The 20649-nt window shown below is 38.0% G+C and overlaps 6 protein-coding genes across 10 annotated transcripts; all 6 read left to right on the forward strand.

Moving 5' to 3' along the window:
* LOC104766275 (mediator of RNA polymerase II transcription subunit 33A-like) lies at window positions 1–7285 on the forward strand. The gene is made up of 15 exons (XM_010490132.2): window positions 1–428; window positions 624–734; window positions 856–1200; window positions 1321–1640; window positions 1739–1830; window positions 2141–2453; window positions 2604–2814; window positions 3148–3262; window positions 3369–3530; window positions 3618–4275; window positions 4484–4690; window positions 4841–6481; window positions 6640–6661; window positions 6957–7083; window positions 7233–7285. Exons 1-12 carry the CDS (start codon window positions 154–156, stop codon window positions 5959–5961), a joined length of 3930 nt encoding a protein of 1309 aa, XP_010488434.1. The 5' UTR covers window positions 1–153; the 3' UTR covers window positions 5962–6481; window positions 6640–6661; window positions 6957–7083; window positions 7233–7285.
* Window positions 6289–8338, forward strand: LOC104766274 (endo-1,3;1,4-beta-D-glucanase). Its single transcript, XM_010490131.1, has 7 exons — window positions 6289–6481; window positions 6640–6661; window positions 6957–7083; window positions 7233–7323; window positions 7464–7553; window positions 7845–7945; window positions 8014–8338. Exons 1-7 carry the CDS (start codon window positions 6334–6336, stop codon window positions 8152–8154), a joined length of 720 nt encoding a protein of 239 aa, XP_010488433.1. The 5' UTR covers window positions 6289–6333; the 3' UTR covers window positions 8155–8338.
* LOC104766273 (endo-1,3;1,4-beta-D-glucanase-like) lies at window positions 8403–10535 on the forward strand. 2 transcript variants are annotated; one of them, XM_010490129.2, is made up of 7 exons: window positions 8403–8733; window positions 8892–8913; window positions 9267–9393; window positions 9522–9612; window positions 9754–9843; window positions 10084–10184; window positions 10272–10535. In XM_010490129.2, exons 1-7 carry the CDS (start codon window positions 8586–8588, stop codon window positions 10410–10412), a joined length of 720 nt encoding a protein of 239 aa, XP_010488431.1. In that variant the 5' UTR covers window positions 8403–8585; the 3' UTR covers window positions 10413–10535. The 2 variants fall into 2 exon arrangements, with proteins under 2 accessions (XP_010488431.1, XP_010488432.1); XM_010490130.2 differs by lacking the exon at window positions 9754–9843.
* Window positions 10597–12833, forward strand: LOC104766276 (plant UBX domain-containing protein 12-like). Of its 3 annotated transcripts, none has more exons than XM_010490135.1 (2): window positions 10597–10882; window positions 11734–12208. In XM_010490135.1, the coding sequence occupies exons 1-2, from the start codon at window positions 10734–10736 to the stop codon at window positions 12050–12052; spliced, it is 468 nt and encodes a 155-aa protein (XP_010488437.1). In that variant the 5' UTR covers window positions 10597–10733; the 3' UTR covers window positions 12053–12208. The 3 variants fall into 3 exon arrangements, with proteins under 3 accessions (XP_010488437.1, XP_010488436.1, XP_010488435.1); XM_010490134.2 differs by lacking the exon at window positions 11734–12208 and adding an exon at window positions 12566–12833 and having other exon boundaries at window positions 10598–11139; XM_010490133.1 differs by lacking the exon at window positions 11734–12208 and having other exon boundaries at window positions 10598–11363.
* On the forward strand, window positions 13152–15178 carry LOC104766277 (dual specificity protein phosphatase 1-like). The gene is made up of 6 exons (XM_010490136.2): window positions 13152–13675; window positions 13832–13994; window positions 14082–14217; window positions 14325–14445; window positions 14568–14713; window positions 14958–15178. Coding segments are annotated over exons 1-6 (603 nt in total). The 5' UTR covers window positions 13152–13673; the 3' UTR covers window positions 14993–15178.
* Window positions 15351–17777, forward strand: LOC104766278 (ribosome production factor 2 homolog). Of its 2 annotated transcripts, none has more exons than XM_019241069.1 (6): window positions 15351–15511; window positions 16094–16297; window positions 16626–16871; window positions 16965–17207; window positions 17307–17372; window positions 17452–17777. In XM_019241069.1, the coding sequence occupies exons 1-6, from the start codon at window positions 15443–15445 to the stop codon at window positions 17563–17565; spliced, it is 942 nt and encodes a 313-aa protein (XP_019096614.1). In that variant the 5' UTR covers window positions 15351–15442; the 3' UTR covers window positions 17566–17777. The 2 variants fall into 2 exon arrangements, with proteins under 2 accessions (XP_019096614.1, XP_010488440.1); XM_010490138.2 differs by lacking the exon at window positions 15351–15511 and adding an exon at window positions 15762–15913.

Genomic DNA, 20649 nt, shown 5'->3' on the forward strand with positions numbered 1-20649 from the left:
CATTTTGCAAAACGCACACACAGTTACTTTTACAAAACACACCAAAAACGCACACGCCAAATCAAAATCTGAAGAGCCTCTGTTTCTTTAACCCGCCCTCTTCTCCTTCCTTCATCGTTCGTCGTCGTCGTGGTTTGATTTGAACGGAGAAAAATGGTGATTCATGGACGGAGAACCGTCTGGGATCGTGTGATTGAGCTGACGAAGATGGCTCAAGGAAACAGCGTCGATCCTCGTCTTTGGGCTTCTCAGCTTTCGTCCAATTTGAAATTCTTCGCTGTTGAGTTACCGTCGACGGAGCTTGCGGATGTGATTGTTTCCTACATTTGCTGGGATAACAACGTTCCTATCCTCTGGAAGTTTCTCGAAAGAGCTATGGCTTTGAACCTTGTTTCTCCTCTCGTTGTTCTTTCTCTTCTCTCTGACAGGTCTCTCTCAATCCTAATTTTTTCTTTTTCTTTTTTGGATTCGTTCTTTTTTTTTTGAAATCTAGGGTTCTATGTATTGACGATTTGTTTCGTAATTTGGATTTGGGAATCTCTACGATGTTATTTGATGGATCTTAGATTGGTTCATTTCATAGTGCAGATCTTTTATCTTATTGTAGATTATGTTCTGTGCAGAGTTGTTCCAAACCGGTCTACGCAACTAGCGGCTTATAGAATTTACCTGGAGCTGCTCAAGAGAAATATGTTTACTATTAAAGATCATATTAGCGGACCTCACTACCAGAAGTGAGTTTTTGTTGAAATACTTTTCCTGTTTCATTTAATTTTTGTTTGGCTCTGGGGGACTTGTAGGAATAGTTGCATTGTTGTTTTCTTGGTATTTATGTTTAAGTCTTCTTTTGTACAGGGTTATGATATCGGTAGCCAGAATTCTTCGTCTATCAGAGTTATTTGATCTGGAAACAAGCAAACCTGGTGTGCTTTTAGTAGAATTCGTCTTTAAGATGGTGTCACAATTGTTAGATGCGACCTTAAGTGATGAAGGTTTGCTAGAGCTAAGCCAAGACTCGAGCTCTCAGTGGCTAGTCAAGTCTCAAGATATGGAAATTGATGCTCCTGAGATGTATAATGGAAAGACTGGATCTCTTGAGAAGTTACAGAGTTTGAATACTATCATGGCTATTGAGATGATTACGGAGTTCCTTAGAAATACAGTGATCTCTAGATTGCTATATTTGGTATCCTCAAACAGGTATGCATCATAGTTAATGTGAAATCATACTCACACTTCATCTGCTATGTTGAAGTTTGGAGTAGTTTCTCTATCGTAAAGTGTTTTTCTTTTAAATGTTTGCTATCCGTTTCTTTTCAGGGCTTCGAATTGGCATCAATTTGTCCAGAAAGTGCAGCTGCTTGCAGAAAATTCATTGGCTTTAAAGAATTCAAAGGTTCTAAATTCTGGGGATCTATTGCAGTTGATTTCGAATAGAAGATTTGGGTATTCTTCTGACAGCAAAGTAACTTTACCACGGAAATCCAACGCTATTGTGGATTTTGGATCTCTCTCTTCCTTTGCTGGCCTATGCCATGGAGCAAGTCTCTCTTCACTTTGGCTTCCTCTTGATCTAGTATTTGAAGATGCTATGGATGGATATCAAGTAAACCCAACTAGTGCGATTGAAATCATTACCGGTAATTTGCAGACTCCATCTTCTTTCACTTGTGGCTTTAACCAAAGAGAGTCTATCTCAAACACATAATGAAATGACTAAAAAATATCAAATTTTCAGGTCTAGCTAAAACACTTAAAGAAATTAATGGGAGCACTTGGCAGGACACTTTCTTGGGTCTTTGGATAGCAGCTCTCCGACTTGTTCAAAGGGTTAGACTGATCTCTTACTACTCCTACTCTTTGTGATTTCACCATTACCTGGTCCTGGTCACCAGAAAAGCGCTTTTGCTCTTGTTTGCAAGTTTTACGTGCACCATGTGTTTTTGAGATTGGTTCTGTTATTTGGCTCTATTCAATTTGTTGTCAAAATTGACTGCCATAATTCCTAAGACCGTATCAGAACATTCACTAGGCTAAACCGAAAGCTATAATATTTGGTTGTTAGTGTGTTATCCATGATAAGGTCAGATTTTTAGTATCCAATGGCTGTTCTGATCTTCTTGTCATTCTTTATTGCTAGGAAAGGGATCCTATTGAAGGACCTATTCCCCGACTGGACACAAGGCTGTGCATGTCATTATGTATTGTGCCTCTTGTGGTCGCAAACCTTATTGAAGAGGGGAAATACGTATCTGTCATGGAAAAGCTCCGAGATGATCTTGTTACAAGTTTGCAGGTACTCGGTGAGTTCCCCGGATTGCTGGCTCCTCCCAACTGCGTTGTTTCCGCTGCCAACAAGGCTGCCACAAAGGCAATCTTGTTTTTGGAAGGTGGCAATGTTGGAAAGCCATGTTCTGATGTCATAAATATGAAGGACATGCCTATGAACTGCTGTAAGTTAAGCAAAATTTGCTATGTTAAATTGAAATTTAAACAAATTTGTTTGTCTTTGTATGCTTCATTATTAGTGCCGCTTGATTGTCGTCATTTGTTGATATTATGGATCTCTTCCTTGCCTAACATATTTTATGGAAATACCGTAGCTGGAAACATGCGTCACCTGATAGTTGAGGCTTGTATTGCAAGAAACATACTGGATACGTCGGCCTATTCTTGGCCTGGCTATGTTAGTGGCCAATTCAACCAAATACCTCATAGTCTGCCCAATGAAGTACCCTGCTGGTCGTCATTTGTGAAAGGCGCCCCACTGGATGCTGCAATGGTGAATGCATTAGTTTCTGTTCCTGCTTCAAGGTAGAATGAGTTGCTATTTTCTTTTTGTATTTGGTTGCTCGATTATCTGCACATAGTCTTCCCTCCACATCATATGATCAGTTGTAATTTAAAAATATGAAAAGATTATGCTGCGAAGTTCCAAAATCGTAAACCTACTAACCTAAGGAACCTATAACTCTTACAACACATTTCCTGACCCAAGGTTGCCACAATGAGAAGAGTGGTTGTATTCTAGTTTGACTTAAGTTTGCATCTTCTTCAGTTATTCCTTTTTGTTTCCTAGCCAGGTAATGTTCTTTTTTAATTTACCGAGAGTATAGCAACTGAAATAGCTCATGGATTTGATGGAAGCTTAGCAGATCTCGAGAAACTATATGAGGTTGCAGTCAAAGGATCGGATGATGAGAAGATATCTGCTGCTACAGTTCTTTGCGGGGCGTCTCTTGCACGGGGTTGGAACATACAGGTTAGCACTACATCCACCAGTGAAAATTTGGATGAATTTACCTCCACCAGTGAAAAATTCAGCTGAACATATATGTTTGCTTCATCTCTTTTTCTTCAATGTACAGGAACACACTGTTGAATTTCTTACAAGATTACTATCTCCACCCGTTTCAGCAGATTATTCCAGGGCTGAAAGTCATTTGATCGCTTATGCCTGTATGCTGAATGTTGTTATTGTTGGGATAGGATCTGTGGATAGCATTCAGATTTTCTCTTTACATGGCATGGTATGTAAATTATGCTTCTAAGTTTTTTAAACTTAATACTGAATTTACTGCAAGATGTAATGTACGATTTTGATGGCTATTTTATAGGTTCCACAACTTGCTTGCTCACTAATGCCAATCTGTGAAGAGTTTGGATCTTACACCCCGAGTGTATCATGGACTCTGCCTTCTGGAGAAGAAATATCAGCCTATTCTGTTTTTTCAAATGCATTTACTCTTCTTTTAAAGCTTTGGAGATTCAATCATCCTCCTATTGAGCATGGTGTAGGAGATGTGCCCACAGTTGGCTCCCAACTCACTCTCGAACATCTTCTTTTAGTGCGTAATTCTTATCTTGTTTCCTCGGAGACCCTTAATAGAGACAGAAACAGAAAGAGACTTTCAGAAGTTGCAAGGGCAGCATCTTGCCAGCCCGTGTTTGTTGAGTCGTTCCCCAAGCTGAAAATCTGGTACAGACAGCAACAGAGATGCATTGCTGCCACATTATCTGGACTTACACATGGATCTCCCGTTCATCAGATAGTTGAAGCACTTCTCAGCATGGTATTCAGAAAAGTCAGAGGCAGTCAGACTTTAAATCCAGTTAATTCGGGCACGAGCAGTTCATCAGGAGCTGCAAGTGAAGATAGCAATCCAAGACCTGAGTTTCCTGCCTGGGATATCCTCAAAGCTGTTCCATATGTTGTAGATGCTGCTTTGACAGCTTGTACTCATGGAAAGCTCTCCCCTCGTGAGTTAGCTACAGGTTTGTTTCTCGTGCTTTCTTTTGTTTCATTGGATCAGCATAAATATGTGACCAGAGAGAGAGAAAAAAAAAGACGACTTAAAATTGTGTAGTCATGTGCAATAACATCTGCCTATATATGTCTGACTGTGTTGATCAGTTTTTATATCATATGTTTTTCTTACAGTAAAGTGATTTTGTTTACGTGATAACAAGTATTTTCTTTCAGGGCTGAAAGACTTGGCAGATTTTCTCCCGGCATCATTAGCAACGATAGTGAGCTATTTCTCAGCTGAGGTGAGTAGAAGTGTTTGGAAGCCAGTATTCATGAATGGCGTGGATTGGCCAAGTCCAGCTACAAATCTACCTAATGTTGAGGAATTTATAAAGAAAATTCTTGCTACAACAGGCGTTGATATCCCTAGCCTTGCTCCTGGTAAAACTATTCAACCTGTTTAAACGTGGAGTTTGTTTGTTTGGCTTACATCTCTCTACACTTCTCCCTCTATCATAAGTTTTACCTGTCTTTACTCAAATGTGTTAAATTTTTCTTTTGAACTTATGGTTGGTTCTTGCTGTGTTGTAGCTGGAGGGAGTTCTCCGGCAACGCTTCCTTTGCCTTTAGCCGCCTTTGTAAGTCTAACCATTACTTACAAAATCGACAAAGCCTCAGAGCGGTTTCTCAACCTGGCTGGCCCAGCTCTGGAGTGCTTGGCTGCAGGCTGCCCTTGGCCTTGCATGCCCATTGTAGCTTCATTATGGACTCAAAAGGCGAAACGTTGGTTCGACTTCCTTGTTTTCTCTGCCTCTCGCACCGTCTTCCTTCACAATCAAGACGCTGTTATTCAGCTCCTCAGGAACTGCTTCAGTGCCACTCTCGGATTGAATGTTGCCCCGATGTCAAATGATGGTGGCGTTGGAGCTCTTCTTGGCCATGGATTTGGATCTCATTTCTATGGCGGGATCTCACCTGTAGCACCAGGGATCCTCTACCTCCGTATGTATCGTGCTCTCAGAGATACTGTTTCTGTCTCAGAAGAGATTTTCTCTATCCTGATACATTCAGTGGAGGATATTTCCCAGAACCGGCTCTCAACGGAGAAGCTGGAAAGGCTGAAGACAGTGAAGAACGGAACAAGATACGGCCAAAGTTCTCTAGCAACAGCAATGACTCAAGTCAAGCTTGCTGCTTCACTTAGTGCCTCGTTGGTATGGCTAACCGGTGGCTTAGGTGTAGTCCACCTACTCATCAAAGAAAACATCCCGTCTTGGTTTCTATCAACTGACAAGTCAGACCGAGAACGAAGACCATCGGATCTAGTTGCGGAGCTTAGAGGCCATGCCCTTGCCTACTTTGTGGTCCTATGTGGAGCATTTGCTTGGGGAGTGGAGTCAAGATCATCAGCATCAAAACGCCGCCGCCAAGCAATCTTGGGAAGCCACTTGGAGTTTATCGCGAGTGCCTTAGACGGGAAAATATCAGTGGGATGCGAGACAGCAACTTGGCGGACGTATATTACCGGTGTGGTGAGTCTGATGGTGAGCTGTTTGCCGCTTTGGGTGGCAGAGATCGATACAGAAGTGTTAAAAAGTCTGAGCAATGGACTAAGACAGTGGGGAAAAGACGAACTAGCGATTGTATTACTCTCCTTGGGAGGTCTCAGAACAATGGATTATGCCGCTGATTTTATTATTCATTTGCGTTAACAGTTTATTAAAAATTTTGATCACTCCAGATTTCAGATAGTTGCTTTGATAGTTTGGTTAGATGATTTAGTGTTTGCTTCCTTATTCTTGGCCTTGGGTTCTCTAGCTTTAGTATAGTGTGATGAATCTATATCACGCATGTATAGACAACCAAAAAATGAAAAAGACAAATCTTGTATAGAAAATAAGATTTTTGTTTTTTTGCTATAAGTACTACTAATGTAGACCGTTGGATCGATAACCATAGTATTCGTAACCGTCAGATATAAAAAAATTTCCACTATTTAAATCAAACGTATGGTTGAGTTTGGTTTGGTTTTTGTTTCTTCTGTGTTTTTGTCTTATCTCTCTGTTTTTCTAAAGAACGAACTCATGTCGGGACCTCAGTGCTGCGAAAACCCGCCGACACTTGACCCGGTTTCCGGGTCGGGTAATGTCGAGAAGCTGGGTGGACTGGATGCTTACGTCTCCGGCTCTCCCGATTCCAAGCTCTGTGTGATCCTCGTTTCTGATGTTTATGGTAAATTACTTCTCCTTTTTTGCTCTGTTGTTTGTTTTAGTCAAAGACATGATCATCGAGTAATTAGGGTTTTTGTTTTTCCCCTTTTTGGATATTTTTGTTGATTTGATCATGTCATCTGTGTATTCTATAACTTCAGTTTCGTTTTTGTCCTTCAGGTTATGAAGCTCCAAACTTGAGGTACTACTACAAATTCGTCCCTCTTCATCGACTAGACCATTGAATTGAAGATGAAAACTTTCTAATTTGGGTTTGTTGCTTGAAAGAAATAAATGATTTTAGTGGTCTGCAAATAGTTTGGTTGGTTTTGCATTATGTTGACTTATTATTTCTGACCTCATTTTATAAGATCTAGATGTTTAATTTGAATCATTGCTTTGATTGCGTTGTGCACTCACTTTTGTTTTTTTTCTTGAGTTTCTCTTGTGCAACTATGGATGAATGTTTATAGACTGTAAATTATTGTATGATTAAGGGCGCTTGCGGACAAGGTTGCGGCTTCTGGATTCTATGTTGTAGTTCCTGACTACTTTTGTGGAGATCCTTTTGATCCCTCTAACCAGGAGAGACCCATCCAAGTTTGGATCAAAGACCATGGCTGTGTTTGTTCCTCCTCCTTATCATAATTTTTTTATCCATTCTCTCAACTCTTTTTTTTTTGCAACCACAAGATCATTGTTCGCAAGTTCGGCTTGGTTTTATGTCTTCTTGTTCTGTTGTTTTGATAGATTTCATATTTCTCTTTTCCCAGGATAAGGGTTTTGAAGAGACCAAACCATTACTTGAAGCCATAAAGAACAAAGGCATAACTGCCATTGGAGCTGCAGGAATGTGTTGGGGAGGTTAGTTGTTTTTTCTCGTTGTGGCGCATTTCTCCCAAATTTATCTATGCTGAATTTTTTTTGACATTCTCTTTCTGCTAGTAAGAGTTAGAAATGCCTAATTGATATTACTTTTCTCTCTTGGGGTTATTGATCTTCAGCAAAAGTAGTGGTGGAATTGTCTAAAGTAGAGCTTATTCAAGCAGCTGTTTTGCTTCATCCTTCTTTTGTCACAGTTGATGATATCAAGGGTAAGTGACTTTAGTACTTCGATTTATCGACATACTTCTATCTTGATCCCACACATAATCCAAGAAAGATTAATTGTCATGCCTCGCCTAATGCTTCATAGCATTTAGCCAGTCTTTAGGATTAGATAATCATTGTTGCATAGATCCACAACCTTTGGGAGTAGTTTGAAAGGAAGCTGAATAACTATTGTTTTGTCATTACAGTAAAGAATATGATTTCATATTTGCAAATCTAGAAACAGTGTGATTGGTCAGTTGCTTTACTTTTACCAATATCACGGTTTTCTGCAGATGTGAAGGCTCCAATTGCTATATTAGGAGCTGAGATTGATAAATTGTCCCCACCAGCACTCGTGAAGCAATTTGAGGAGATTCTAGCTTCCAAACCCGAGGTAAGCTTCATCAGCACTGCAACTCAATAGTTTTATCGCCTATTTCTAACTTTAAACGGATTCTGTAGGTGTATAGTTACGTGAAGATATTCCCAAAAGTATCACACGGTTGGACAGTTAGGTACAACATCAATGAACCAGAGGCGGTTAAAGCTGCAGACGAAGCTCACAAGGAGATGCTTGATTGGTTTGTGACTTATGTCAAATGAAGTGAGAAAGAAAGGGTTTGTACTGTTCAAATATGCAAATAATGAAAAGAGAGACAAAGCAAAACTCTTGGTTGGTGTTCCTACTACTCTCTATTTGTTTGTCTATTGGCTTTTGTAGCATATTTCCATGTTGTGAGATTGGTCCTTGTTTTATGATTTTAATATGATGGCAAAACTTTTTCCCTTTCTCATCATCTTTATTTGGTTAGCAAAAAGCCAAAAAGTTACCAAACATCAATTTAATCAAAATCAAAGTCTTCTTCCACTAAAGAAGCAACAGAAGAAAAAAATGTATGTTTATATTATTTTGGTAGAATACAGATTACTTGAGAAAAGTCTCCATTATGTACGTAGTCACAACAAGTCAAAAAGAAAACGTATGAGTGAGTTTGGTTTTGTTTGGTCTCATCTCTCCGATTTCTGAAGAACACATGTCGGGACCTCAGTGCTGCGAAAACCCGCCAACTCTTAACCCGGTTTCCGGGTCTGGTCATGTTGAGAAGGTTGGTGGGCTTGATGCTTACGTCTCCGGCTCTCCTGATTCCAAACTCTGCATCCTCCTCATTTCTGAAGTTTTTGGTAAATACTCTCTTCTTCTTCCTTGTATTGATTTGACGTTCTTTATTTTAGTTGAAGACATGTTCGATCGTCTTTGTCTTTCCCCTTTTGGATCCCTTTTGTTGATTTGATCATCATATCTTTGTCTTCTGACTTGAGGTACGTTTTTTTTTCTTCAGGGTATGAAGCTCCAAAATTGAGGTAATATATGTCCTTCCCTCTGCATGGAGTTGACCATACAACATGGAAGATTGTTAAAATATTGGTTGTTGCTTCAAAGGAGTTTCATAGTATTTAGTAGCCACATATGAGGCTTAAATCTCAATTTTGAATATCTTGCTGCAATAGTTGTCACCACTGTAGTTAGACTTTGCATATGTGTCTGGTTGATTTTGCTGTATGTACAATATATAGCCTCCCTATTATGTGTCTTTGAGTTGACTTGTCTTTTCTGACCTCAATTGATAAGATCTAAGTGTTTAATTTGAATCCTTGCTTTCACTGCATGGTTTGCACCCACTATTGATAAATGTTTATGTAATTTTATCTATAAGAGCACTTGCGGACAAGGTTGCAGCTTCAGGATTCTATGTTGTGGTTCCTGATTACTTCTATGGAGATCCTTATAATCCCGCTGATCAGGATAGACCCGTCCTTGTCTGGATCAAAGACCATGGCTGTGTTCGTTCCTCCCTCCTTATTCTCAACATTTTTTTGCAGTTTCTTTCTAGCACAGGATTGTTGTTCACAAGTTCCACTAAAGTTTTTATAGATCCCATCTGAATCAGTTCATATTCTCTTTGTTCCAGGATAAGGGCTTTGAAGACACCATACCAGTACTTGAAGCCATAAAGAACAAAGGCATAACAGCCATTGGAGCTGCAGGGATGTGTTGGGGAGGTTTGTTTTTAATCTATTAATTATCTTTGCTTCTTCACTTCTTGTGAGGAATTGTTCCCAATTTACCTGTGCTGTAGTTACGTAAAGGAATTTGTGACTATCTAATTGCTAAGCTTTCTGTCTTGCGTTATTGATCTTCAGCAAAAGTAGTGGTGGAACTGTCTAAAATGGAGCTTATTCAAGCAGCTGTTTTGCTTCATCCTACTTTTGTCACAGTTGATGATATCAAGGGCAAGTGACTTTGGTATGCCTTAGTTCTTTGTAACATTTAGAGAGTCACCTATAAGATTAATTTAGTAAACTCGTATCACCAAGATTAGATAACCATTGTGGCTTTATAGTCTACAACATCCACTAACTTAAGCAGATGACAGATGTTGATTGTTTTTATCATCACATTTACAAACATAGAAACAATTTGATTGGTCCGGTTGCTTTACTTTTCATAGTCTTTGGTTGTCTTCTCTGCAGGTGGGAAGGCTCCAATAGCTATATTAGGAGCTGAACTTGATCATTGGACCTCACCAGCACTCGTGAAACAATTTGAAGAGACTTTAGCCTCCAAACCCGAGGTAAGCTGCTTCTGCACTGCAAACTCAAACAGTTATATTATATATATAACGCCTTTAATTTCATCTAACTTAAAACGGACTCTATAGGTGCCTAGTTACGTGAAGATACACCCGAAAGTGTCACACGGCTGGACAGTTAGGTACAACATCGACGAACCAGAGGCGGTTAAAGCTGCAGAAGAAGCTCATAAAGAAATGCTTGATTGGTTTGTGACTTACCTCAAATGAATGAATTGAGAAAAGAAATGCTTTTGTACTGTTCATATGTAAGTAAACAAAGATTGAGTATTTTAATGTTCGGTTCTCTCGGTTATGAAGTTTATAATAATTCATTGGTTAGTTCTGGTTTAATTCGATTTAGTATTTTGCGGTTAAGGAGCCGGGGCTAGAAAAGGAAAATATCAAAAAAAATCTTCATACCATTCTTCTCTCTCTCGTATCTATAAAATCAAAGGTGAAAGCTCTCACAAATTCACATATCATCAGACTCTCAACTATGAGAAAAAATTAGGGTTTTAAAAATCAATCATCATCGATTTCAACCAAACGATGCTTGAGTGTCAATCGATGATGGAGAAATTATCACCGTTCATGGACATGGCTTCACTAGAGATCGAGTCTTTGCGAAGGATCAAACGCAGCAAACGCGATGAAGCAGAAGAAGAAGAAAAAGAAGAATCGGAGGAGTCTACGACGTCGTCTTCGTCTTCGTCATCAAACGCGTATTTCGGATTCCCTCACTTACCCGAAGAACCGACGAATCGCGATTTCGATCAAAGCGTTTTGTGTAGAATCCGCGTTCGGTTACCTGACGGGAGGATAACGCAGAGGAGTTTCTTGAAGAGTGAATCGGTTCAGCTTCTTTGGTCGTATTGTAATTCGCAGATTGATGAATCGGAGAGGAAGCTGTTTAAGCTGATCCAAGCGTTTCCTGGGGATTACAAGACTCTTCATTATGGATCTAATACGACTTTTGAACAATCTGGGCTTGCCAATTCTGTTGTTTCCGTTACTTGGGTCTGAAGTGATGATTGATGGTTGTTTGGGTTCTTTTTTACTTGGATCTGTAATTAGCAACAAAAAAAAAAGAAAAAAAAAAGCCAAAATTGTAGCGATTTCTTGTTTTGTTTCTGTTGGAAAATTGCAAAATTTCATGGGGAATGATTTGGTTTCTTCTTATTGGATTCTTGATTTTGTTGAAATAGTGAAATCGCTTGTTTATATATTTTCCAATCAAATCTGCTCCTTTTAGATGATAGCACTGTTTGTTTTACAAGTCAATGTCATATCAAGAACGTGTAGTTTTTTGGTTATCTTGTTTCTTTGAGTCACTTTGTTTTCTTTTTTTTTTTTTTTGGGTTTTGAGGGTGACGAAATGTCATATCTCTTGTTGCTTGGTAGCAAAACCAAGTCGACAAAACGAAAAGCCCATATTCCAAACAAGGAATCTATTGATTCTATCCCAACTGGTTGGATTATTATAGGTTCGATGATTTACTTCACGGGCGAGGTCTCTTGTTCAACTCTCAAGGCAAAGTTACTTCTAGAGGTNTTCGTCATCAAACGCGTATTTCGGATTCCCTCACTTACCCGAAGAACCGACGAATCGCGATTTCGATCAAAGCGTTTTGTGTAGAATCCGCGTTCGGTTACCTGACGGGAGGATAACGCAGAGGAGTTTCTTGAAGAGTGAATCGGTTCAGCTTCTTTGGTCGTATTGTAATTCGCAGATTGATGAATCGGAGAGGAAGCTGTTTAAGCTGATCCAAGCGTTTCCTGGGGATTACAAGACTCTTCATTATGGATCTAATACGACTTTTGAACAATCTGGGCTTGCCAATTCTGTTGTTTCCGTTACTTGGGTCTGAAGTGATGATTGATGGTTGTTTGGGTTCTTTTTTACTTGGATCTGTAATTAGCAACAAAAAAAAAAGAAAAAAAAAAGCCAAAATTGTAGCGATTTCTTGTTTTGTTTCTGTTGGAAAATTGCAAAATTTCATGGGGAATGATTTGGTTTCTTCTTATTGGATTCTTGATTTTGTTGAAATAGTGAAATCGCTTGTTTATATATTTTCCAATCAAATCTGCTCCTTTTAGATGATAGCACTGTTTGTTTTACAAGTCAATGTCATATCAAGAACGTGTAGTTTTTTGGTTATCTTGTTTCTTTGAGTCACTTTGTTTTCTTTTTTTTTTTTTTTGGGTTTTGAGGGTGACGAAATGTCATATCTCTTGTTGCTTGGTAGCAAAACCAAGTCGACAAAACGAAAAGCCCATATTCCAAACAAGGAATCTATTGATTCTATCCCAACTGGTTGGATTATTATAGGTTCGATGATTTACTTCACGGGCGAGGTCTCTTGTTCAACTCTCAAGGCAANATGGATCTAATACGACTTTTGAACAATCTGGCCTTGCGAATTCTGTTGTTTCGGTTTCTTGGGTCTGAAGTGATTGATGGTTGTTTGGGTTCTTTTTTTTTTTTATTATTTTGGATCTGTAATTAGCAAACAAACAAAAAAAAAATGCCAAAATTGTAGCGATTTCTTGTTTTGTTTCTGTTGGAAAATTGCAAAATTTCATGGGGAATGATTTGGTTTCTTTTCTTATTGGATTCTTGATTTTGTTGGAATAGTGAAATCGCTTGTTTATATGTTTTCCGATCAAATCTGGTTTAGATGATAAAACACTGTTTTACAAGTCAATGTCATAACAAGAACGTGTAGTTTTTGGTTATCTTATTTCTTTGAGTCACTTGCTTGGTAGCAAAACCAAGTCGACAAAACAAAAAGCCCATATTCGATACAAGGAATCTATTGATTCTATCCCAATTTGGTTGGATCATAGGTTCGATGATTTACTTCACGGGCGCGAGGTCTCTTGTTCAACTCTCAAGGCAAATATTACTTGTAGAGGTGGAGAAAAATAGTGCAACCGAATATAACCAAACCGCATCAAACTGAGAAAGTTAGATTGAAACCGAGAAAAAACTAGCTATTTTGTTGCTTGTATCCCATAAATTTTTAGGGCCGGCTCTTACTATATCGTCCTTCGAAGTTAAATACAGGACTTTCGCTATGGTAAGTTGGTAACCAAGCTGATATGTATTTCTACATGACCTTGAAAAACTTTTTGATGATCTTTTGTTAATTAACATTGACGTAGCGGTACATAGAAGGCCTAATAGCAGACTAAGCCTAGAAGCCCAAATTCTAAACATTCACACGACAACCCAAATTTTTGACTATACTAAGCATCTCTAGGGACCTGGTTAATAAAAACATTTCCCTGTAAGAAAGGAAATTTTAACTTTTTAACCCCTCTTTAAACAGAACACACATCTTCCCTCTCCTGCCTGAGTCCTTTCCCCCAAAAAACCTGGACAACCATTGCAGTTCCCAATTTCCTCTTTAACCTTTTTCAAAGTTTCGTTTTTTTCGTAATCTCTTTCTTCTTCGGCGAATTTCGTATTCAACTTCTCTTTCTCAAATGTAAGATCTTTCTTCCTTCTCCTTCTATTCATCTTTTGATCTTAATTCTTGATTTCGTTTTCAAGATCATTCATCTTCCGATTCGATTATGTTCGAACCCAATTCATAGTTCTTGCAATGTTGTACAAGAGTCAATTCTGATCATTTCAATTTCAGGAGTTCTAGAGACAGAGGATCACCTTCTTCGTCTTCGTCTTCTTTGTTACCAGGAATAGATCGGTATAATGAAAAAGTGAAGAATCAGATACAAGCACTTGTTCGTGTTATTAAATATGCTCGTACCTGTAGAGAAGACAATGTCCCATCTCTTATTGAAGAGGTTTACTTACCAACCAATGATTGTTCATTCTCAAAGATCGAATCTTTTTTTTTTCTTTGTTGATTTTTTTTTTTTTTAACTTTTCAGGGTCTTTATCTTGGATCCGTTGCAGCAGCTTGTAACAAGGATGTTTTGAAAGCTTACAATGTTACACATATCTTGACTATTGCTAGTTCTTTGAGACCAGCTCACCCTGATGACTTTGTTTACAAGGTTGTTCGAGGTATAAACATATAATCAAAATGTTTTTACCTTTGTTGTCTGCTTGAATACAGAACATGTTTTTGATTTTTTGGGTTGGAATGGCTTTTGTTTGTTTATATGTGATAGTTGTGGATAAGGAAGATACAAATTTGGGAGTATACTTTGATGAGTGTGTTGATTTCATTGATGAAGCCAAGAGACAAGGCGGTAGTGTTCTTGTTCATTGCTTTGCTGGCAAATCACGGAGGTTAGTATTGTTTGGTTTCTTTGATATTTTAGTTGTAGCTGAATATTTTAACTTCAAGTGATTTGGTAACCCAATTTGGAACAGAACTTGTTTTCCCCTGATTGTACCTTTTTTACTTGCAGTGTCACTATAGTTGTTGCGTACCTAATGAAGAAACACGGATTGACCTTAGATCAAGCATTGCAACACGTTAAAACCAAAAGACCCGTGGCAAGTCCTAATGCCGGTTTCATCAGACAGTTACAAGTTCTAGAGAAGTCTATGCAAGGTATGCTTTGATTGTGTTTCTCAATTCATATGCATACAGCCATACACTTACATCTTAGGTTCTATAAGACTATTAAGTAAGGTTGTTACGATCTCTTTGGTGAATCTTAGTTGGAGATTCTTTACATTGACTTGTACCATTTGACATTTGAGGGATGGGCAAGCAAGTGGTTGTGGAGGGATAAGACGGTTCATGTATATAATATCTCTTCTTACCTGCATCTTTCCTTCTCTCTATAAAACAGGGAAGCAAGAACGGATTGCTCAATGTCAAGCATGAAGACCTATCGTACCTTTGGAAGGAATCTTGTAAAAATCTCACACGGAAGCACCATCATATGTTTTGTTGTGTTTTCTCCTTGTTTATATGTATGTATGTAGTAACACTAGTTTCAAATTTTTCAATGTATCATGAATGTAAAAAGTGAACTCAAAATTAATAAGAGAAGAATAAAAATCTTTTGCAAAGCCAAATGTTTCATGGGCCGTCATTACTTACTTACTTAACTTGAGCCCGTATAGGTTAAATAATTCATGGACCTTGTTAAACTATTGGGGTGAATTATAAAAACATTTATAACTTTTGGGGTCAAATTAGAATTCTCCAAAAGTTGCCTCACTAAAACCCTAGACTGCATATTATCAATTAATCGCAAAAACCTCTTCCTCTTCTTCCTCTTTCACATTCGGAGCCGTCGCTTGTGAAAAATTTCCGGCGATTTAATCAGTCATGTTGGAAATACGAACTCCGAAGACTGGAAAAGCTAAACGTGTACTCGAGAAACGAGCTCCTAAGTTGGTAAGACTTCTCCTATTTTCTCCTTCTTCTTCTGCTTTTGATTCCTTTGTTTCGAAGTTGAATCTATATGTCTANTAAAAAAATCTTTTGTAAGCCAAATGTTTCATGGGCCGTCATTACTTACTTGAGCCCGTATAGGTTAAATAATTCATGGACCTTGTCAAACTATTGGGGTGAATTATAAAACATTTATAACAATTGGGGTCATATTAGAATTCTCTAAAAGTTGCCTCACTAAAACCCTAGACTGCATTATCAATTAATCGCAAAAACCTCTTCCTCTTTCACATTCGGAGCCGTCGCTTGTGAAAATTTTCCGGCGATTTATCAGTCATGATGGAAATACGAACTCCGAAGACCGGCAAAGCTAAACGTGTACTCGAGAAACGAGCTCCTAAGTTGGTAAGACTTCTCCTTTTCTCTCCTTCTTCTTCTGCTTTTGATTCCTTTGTTTCGAAGTTGAGCTCTATATGTATAGAGCTGTCTCTTTAATGTTGTTTAGCTATCAATTGGGTTAATGGGTTTTCGAAAGTTTCAAACTTTTGTATCTGATTCGTTTGTTTAATCTTGGGGAATTTGTAGGTTGAAACGGGGAGGAAGACTTTGATACTTCATGGAACAAAGACGAGTGCTACGGTTAGCTCTGTGTTGATGGAACTGTATCGTTTGAAGAAGGGAGGTGCTATCAAATACTCTAGGAGGAATGAGAATATTAGGCCTTTTGAGAGTGGTGGTGAAACCTCTTTAGAGTTCTTCTCTCAGAAAACAGATTGTAGCATTTTTGTGGTAAGTTTCGTTAACAGAGTCCATTTGAATAGCTATTGGCAGCTGTTGTATCTTACTGGAGATCTCTGCTTTGATATTATTGATATGTTATTTGTCTATGATTTTGATTCATCTCCTAACTTAGTTTGGTCATTTTGTCTAGTATTCAATTATTAACATTGATTCTTGATTATGGTAGATCAAATTGTTGCTAAGATGATCTATCCTGTGGTCTTGATTTCATTTTAAGGCATGCCATTGCTGTCTTCTTTGTTCTATCATTTTGAAATGTATTTGCAAACTAACTTTTTGATGTGTGTCCTAACGTTGGTTAATGTTATGTTTGCAGTATGGCTCTCACACAAAGAAAAGACCTGATAACCTTGTACTTGGGAGGATGTACGATCACCAGGTCTATGATCTTATAGAAGTTGGGATTGAGAACTTTAAATCTTTGCTTTCGTTTTCCTATGACAAGAAATTTGCACCTCACGAAGGAACGAAGCCTTTCATTTGCTTTACTGGTGAAGGTTTTGAGAATGTACCAGAGCTTAAGCATCTAAAAGAAGTCTTGACTGATCTGTTTCGTGGCGAGGTGAAGTGTTTGATTCTTATTGACCTGCGTTATGGTTCTTTCTATATTTTGGCTTATAACAGAATCTGAAAGAAGTGGAATTTTTGTCTGCAGGTTGTGGATAATCTAAATCTTACTGGATTAGACCGTGCTTACGTATGTTCAGCTATATCCCCAACGAAAGTTTTCCTCACTCATTGTGCATTGAAGCTTAAAAGGTCAGGGACCATTGTTCCTAGAATGGAGCTTGTTGAAGTCGGTCCATCCATGGACTTGGTTATCAGGCGTAATCGTCTTCCTAACGAAAGCTTAATGAAAGAAGCAATGAGAACATCCAAGGATAAACCTAAGAAGAAGGTAAATCATAAACATAAAAAAATGTCTAAAGCTTCATCTCATGTTTCCTTAAAATTCAAAAGACACCAATGACTAATCAATCAATCTCTGTTTGTACAGGAGAAAAACGTTGATCAAGATGCCGTACGTGGAAAGATTGGGAAGATTTATATGCCTGATCAGAAGGTAAGAAATAACAGAAGCAAATACAGATTATTATTATTGTTATTATCATCCGAAACTGATTGTTTCGATCTTTGTGCAGCTTGATGAGATGCACTTGCACGATAAATCCAAGGGACGGAAGAGAGAGCGGAAAGAGAGTAAGCTGCTTAACGAAGAGACTGATTCCAAAAAGAACAAAAAGTCTTCCGAGTGACTTACCAAACCACTCGTGGCTCTGCATCAACAGTTTTCATAAGATGAAATGATTTTGTAGTAATGTGGGCATGGCTTTTTTTTTCTTCCGTTAGAATTTATACGCTAATATTTTTATTGAGGTAATTTTGTTTTATTAAATTCTGCAGTCAAACAAAATTTGTGAAAGGAAAAATGAGTTGAGATATGATATCAAACACAATTTTTTTGTCATATCTCTGTTTCCTTCTACCTAAAGGAGCAGTAATCTTGTTTTGCTTTATTGTTACTGGTTCAAACACAATGGCTTTGATTGTTTAGTGAAGTAGTAAAAGATGGTATTACTATTTTCCGCTGTATCGTCTCTCTTACCCTCATATCGAAAAGACACTCACCATTATTTTCATAAATGAAAGTTTTAGGTGGGAGGTAAAAAAGAATGGCTGATATGAATACCGCCCCTTCCTCACTTTTAGATGAATATTCTTGTGTCCTTGTAATTAATTATCAAACATTTAGGCAGAATGTAACTATAATAGAGTAGGATGGTAGACCAAATTTTTTTTAAAATGATGATTAAATTGGTGTAAAATTTACCTACCAACTTTTAAATGATAATGACTGATACATATTGAGTTTAAGAACCTAATTAAGCTTTTATTCAGTTACATGTCTTTATCTTCCAATCTAGGTTTGGCTTATAGGTTATCTATAATTGAAACCTACCCCTATGGACTTATCTTCATCATTATTCTTTAGTTTTTTTTTTTAATATTGTTATACGTTTGAAATTGAAACCAAACCATAGGAAATAAAAGCTTAATTATATTGTTTTTTTTGGGGGGGGGGGGAGGGTAAATGGCGATGAGTAGGATAAACAGTAGGAGTGAGAAGGNTGAGAAGGGAAAGAGAGAAAATGATTAAAAATTAAAACTTTCATTTAACATTAATAAAAAATTGATTAAATTAAGTTTTGTGGGTTTGATTTGTATTGATATCAAATTGAAAAGTAATTTTGCAAAAAATGAGAAGAAAAAACATTCAAAAGAGTGAGACAACATGTTGTGTGACCCAAAAAAAAACATTGTTATTTCTCCTATACGCGTAGAGAAAGACAGTTCATTTTGATTAGAAGTTGCGACTCAAAATGCATGCACGTACCGACGGTACCGGTGTACACGAACACGATCGGTGGTCACTAGGAAACAAATTGACCCATCACCGTTGAAGACAATTAAAATATACACCGATTTAATCGTATTTAGTTAATACTTTTGTACGTGTTGACAAAAACAATTGCACGTACGTCTGTTTATGTCTATAACATATCGAATGTTGAGATAAGTTTGAAAGAAACTTGAAGAACAAAATAATCCTAATCCTACCGAGTTATAGTTTATAAAGAGATTAGGATAAGGAGGAAGTATTTTAGGAGTTATCTAAATACTTATTACCTAGTTTGGTTAGGAATTGGGTAAGGTGTTCTCTATATAAGAAGATGTCAAGGTGTGACATAGCTTATAACGTTTTGAGAGAGTTTGTTGGTAGCTTTAGTTTTGAGTCAGTTTTCCTAAAGCAATAAAAGAAAGAAGTCTTTTATACATTATCTTGTTCTTAGGTGTTTAAATTCAATAATTGGTATCAGAGCTTTATTGAAACTAAGCATCCTAAGACAAAACCGTGAAACATCAATCCAAGAGAACCAAAACTCTTTTGAAGACGCAACAGAGATATTGGTAAAGGGAATATCTTGCAAGATCAAATCATGTCCGAAATCATTGTTGCACAGAACAGACCAAAAGAAGGAAGCTCATCGTCTATCCAATGTCCGATGCTCAATGCCACTAACTACACCGTCTGGTCCATGCGTATGAAGGTGATGTTTAGAGTCAACAAAGTTTGGGAAACCATAGAGCCAGGATCTGATGATGCAGACAAAGATGTTATGGCTAGAGCTCTCTTGTTCCAATCCATCCCAGAAGCCTTAATTCTCCAAGTTGGGGAGCTTGACACTTCGAAGGATGTTTGGGATGCCACAAAAGCAAGACACCTTGGAGCAGAAAGAGTAAGGGAGGCAAGACTACAAACCTTGATGGCTGAATTTGATAGAATGAGGATGAAGGAAGAAGAGACAATCGACGATTTTGCAGGAAAACTCTCCGTGATAGCAACTAAATCCTCTGCTCTAGGAGAAAATATTGAAGAACCAAAACTTGTAAAAACGTTTCTGCAGAGTCTACCACGAAGAAAGTTTATACACATCATCGCAACAAATCCTCGACCTGAATGCAACTTCTTTTGAAGATATTGTGGGGAGATTGAAAGTATACAAAGAAAGAATCCGTGATGAAGAAGAGGAACTTCCAACGGACCAAGGAAAACTTATGTATGCTAATATGGAGTCGCAATCTTTTCAAAGCAACTATGGCGCAAATAGAGGCAGAGGACAAGGAGGACCAGGAGGACGTTTCTTAGCACGAGGACGTTTCGGGTATCAACAAAGAGATAAATCAAAAGTTGTGTGTTACCGGTGTGACAAAGCTGGGCATTATGCTTCGAATTGTCCTGACATGCTGCGTAAACTCCAAGAAACTATGGAAAACGATAAAGAAATAACTCAAGTTGCTGACGAACTGATGATGCATGAGATAGTATTTCTCAATGAGAAGAATGTGAAGCCTAATGAGTTTGAGACACAATCAGATGGAAGCAATGTTTGGTACCTCGAAAATGGAGCGAGCAATCACATGTCAGGCAACAAAAGGTATTTTGCTAAGATTGATGAGACAGTAATAGGGAAAGTAAGGTTCAGCGATGATTCTCGCATCAACATCAAAGGGAGAGGCTCAATTCTTCTTATCATAAACGGAGAAAAAAGGATATTGAAAGATGTTTACTTCATACCAGACCTAAGGAGTAACATTATAAGTCTAGGACAAGCTACGGAGGCAGGAAGTGATGTTCGAATGAGAGGGGAACTTCTTATGTTACGTGATCGTGAGGTTAAATTGATGGTAAAAGCGACTAGAGCAAAGAATAGACTGTATAAGGTTCTTCTGGATATTGAAGAGAGTAAGTGTCTACAGGTGATGGCTTTGAACGACTC

The sequence above is a fragment of the Camelina sativa genome, chromosome 19 (genome assembly GCF_000633955.1).
Source record: "Camelina sativa cultivar DH55 chromosome 19, Cs, whole genome shotgun sequence".
NCBI classification, from domain to species: domain Eukaryota; kingdom Viridiplantae; phylum Streptophyta; class Magnoliopsida; order Brassicales; family Brassicaceae; genus Camelina; species Camelina sativa.

What these genes read in the sequence shown, in the direction of transcription:
- LOC104766275 (XM_010490132.2), top strand. Translation starts at nt 154, where the DNA reads ATGGTGATTCATGGACGGAGAACCGTCTGGGATCGTGTGATTGAGCTG. An exon ending in AGCGGACCTCACTACCAGAA is followed by an intron (nt 735 to 855) that starts GTGAGTTTTTGT and finishes TCTTTTGTACAG; the next exon opens with GGTTATGATATCGGTAGCCA. An exon ending in GTTTCTGTTCCTGCTTCAAG is followed by an intron (nt 2,815 to 3,147) that starts GTAGAATGAGTT and finishes ATTTGATGGAAG; the next exon opens with CTTAGCAGATCTCGAGAAAC.
- LOC104766274 (XM_010490131.1), top strand. Translation starts at nt 6,334, where the DNA reads ATGTCGGGACCTCAGTGCTGCGAAAACCCGCCGACACTTGACCCGGTT. An exon ending in TATGAAGCTCCAAACTTGAG is followed by an intron (nt 6,662 to 6,956) that starts GTACTACTACAA and finishes TGTATGATTAAG; the next exon opens with GGCGCTTGCGGACAAGGTTG. An exon ending in CACAGTTGATGATATCAAGG is followed by an intron (nt 7,554 to 7,844) that starts GTAAGTGACTTT and finishes GGTTTTCTGCAG; the next exon opens with ATGTGAAGGCTCCAATTGCT.
- LOC104766273 (XM_010490129.2), top strand. Translation starts at nt 8,586, where the DNA reads ATGTCGGGACCTCAGTGCTGCGAAAACCCGCCAACTCTTAACCCGGTT. An exon ending in TATGAAGCTCCAAAATTGAG is followed by an intron (nt 8,914 to 9,266) that starts GTAATATATGTC and finishes TTTATCTATAAG; the next exon opens with AGCACTTGCGGACAAGGTTG. An exon ending in CTTTAGCCTCCAAACCCGAG is followed by an intron (nt 10,185 to 10,271) that starts GTAAGCTGCTTC and finishes CGGACTCTATAG; the next exon opens with GTGCCTAGTTACGTGAAGAT.
- LOC104766276 (XM_010490134.2), top strand. Translation starts at nt 10,734, where the DNA reads ATGCTTGAGTGTCAATCGATGATGGAGAAATTATCACCGTTCATGGAC.
- LOC104766277 (XM_010490136.2), top strand. An exon ending in TGTTTACAAGGTTGTTCGAG is followed by an intron (nt 14,218 to 14,324) that starts GTATAAACATAT and finishes TATATGTGATAG; the next exon opens with TTGTGGATAAGGAAGATACA. An exon ending in TTTGCTGGCAAATCACGGAG is followed by an intron (nt 14,446 to 14,567) that starts GTTAGTATTGTT and finishes TTTTACTTGCAG; the next exon opens with TGTCACTATAGTTGTTGCGT.
- LOC104766278 (XM_019241069.1), top strand. Translation starts at nt 15,443, where the DNA reads ATGTTGGAAATACGAACTCCGAAGACTGGAAAAGCTAAACGTGTACTC. An exon ending in AGAAACGAGCTCCTAAGTTG is followed by an intron (nt 15,512 to 16,093) that starts GTAAGACTTCTC and finishes GGGAATTTGTAG; the next exon opens with GTTGAAACGGGGAGGAAGAC. An exon ending in CTGATCTGTTTCGTGGCGAG is followed by an intron (nt 16,872 to 16,964) that starts GTGAAGTGTTTG and finishes TTTTGTCTGCAG; the next exon opens with GTTGTGGATAATCTAAATCT.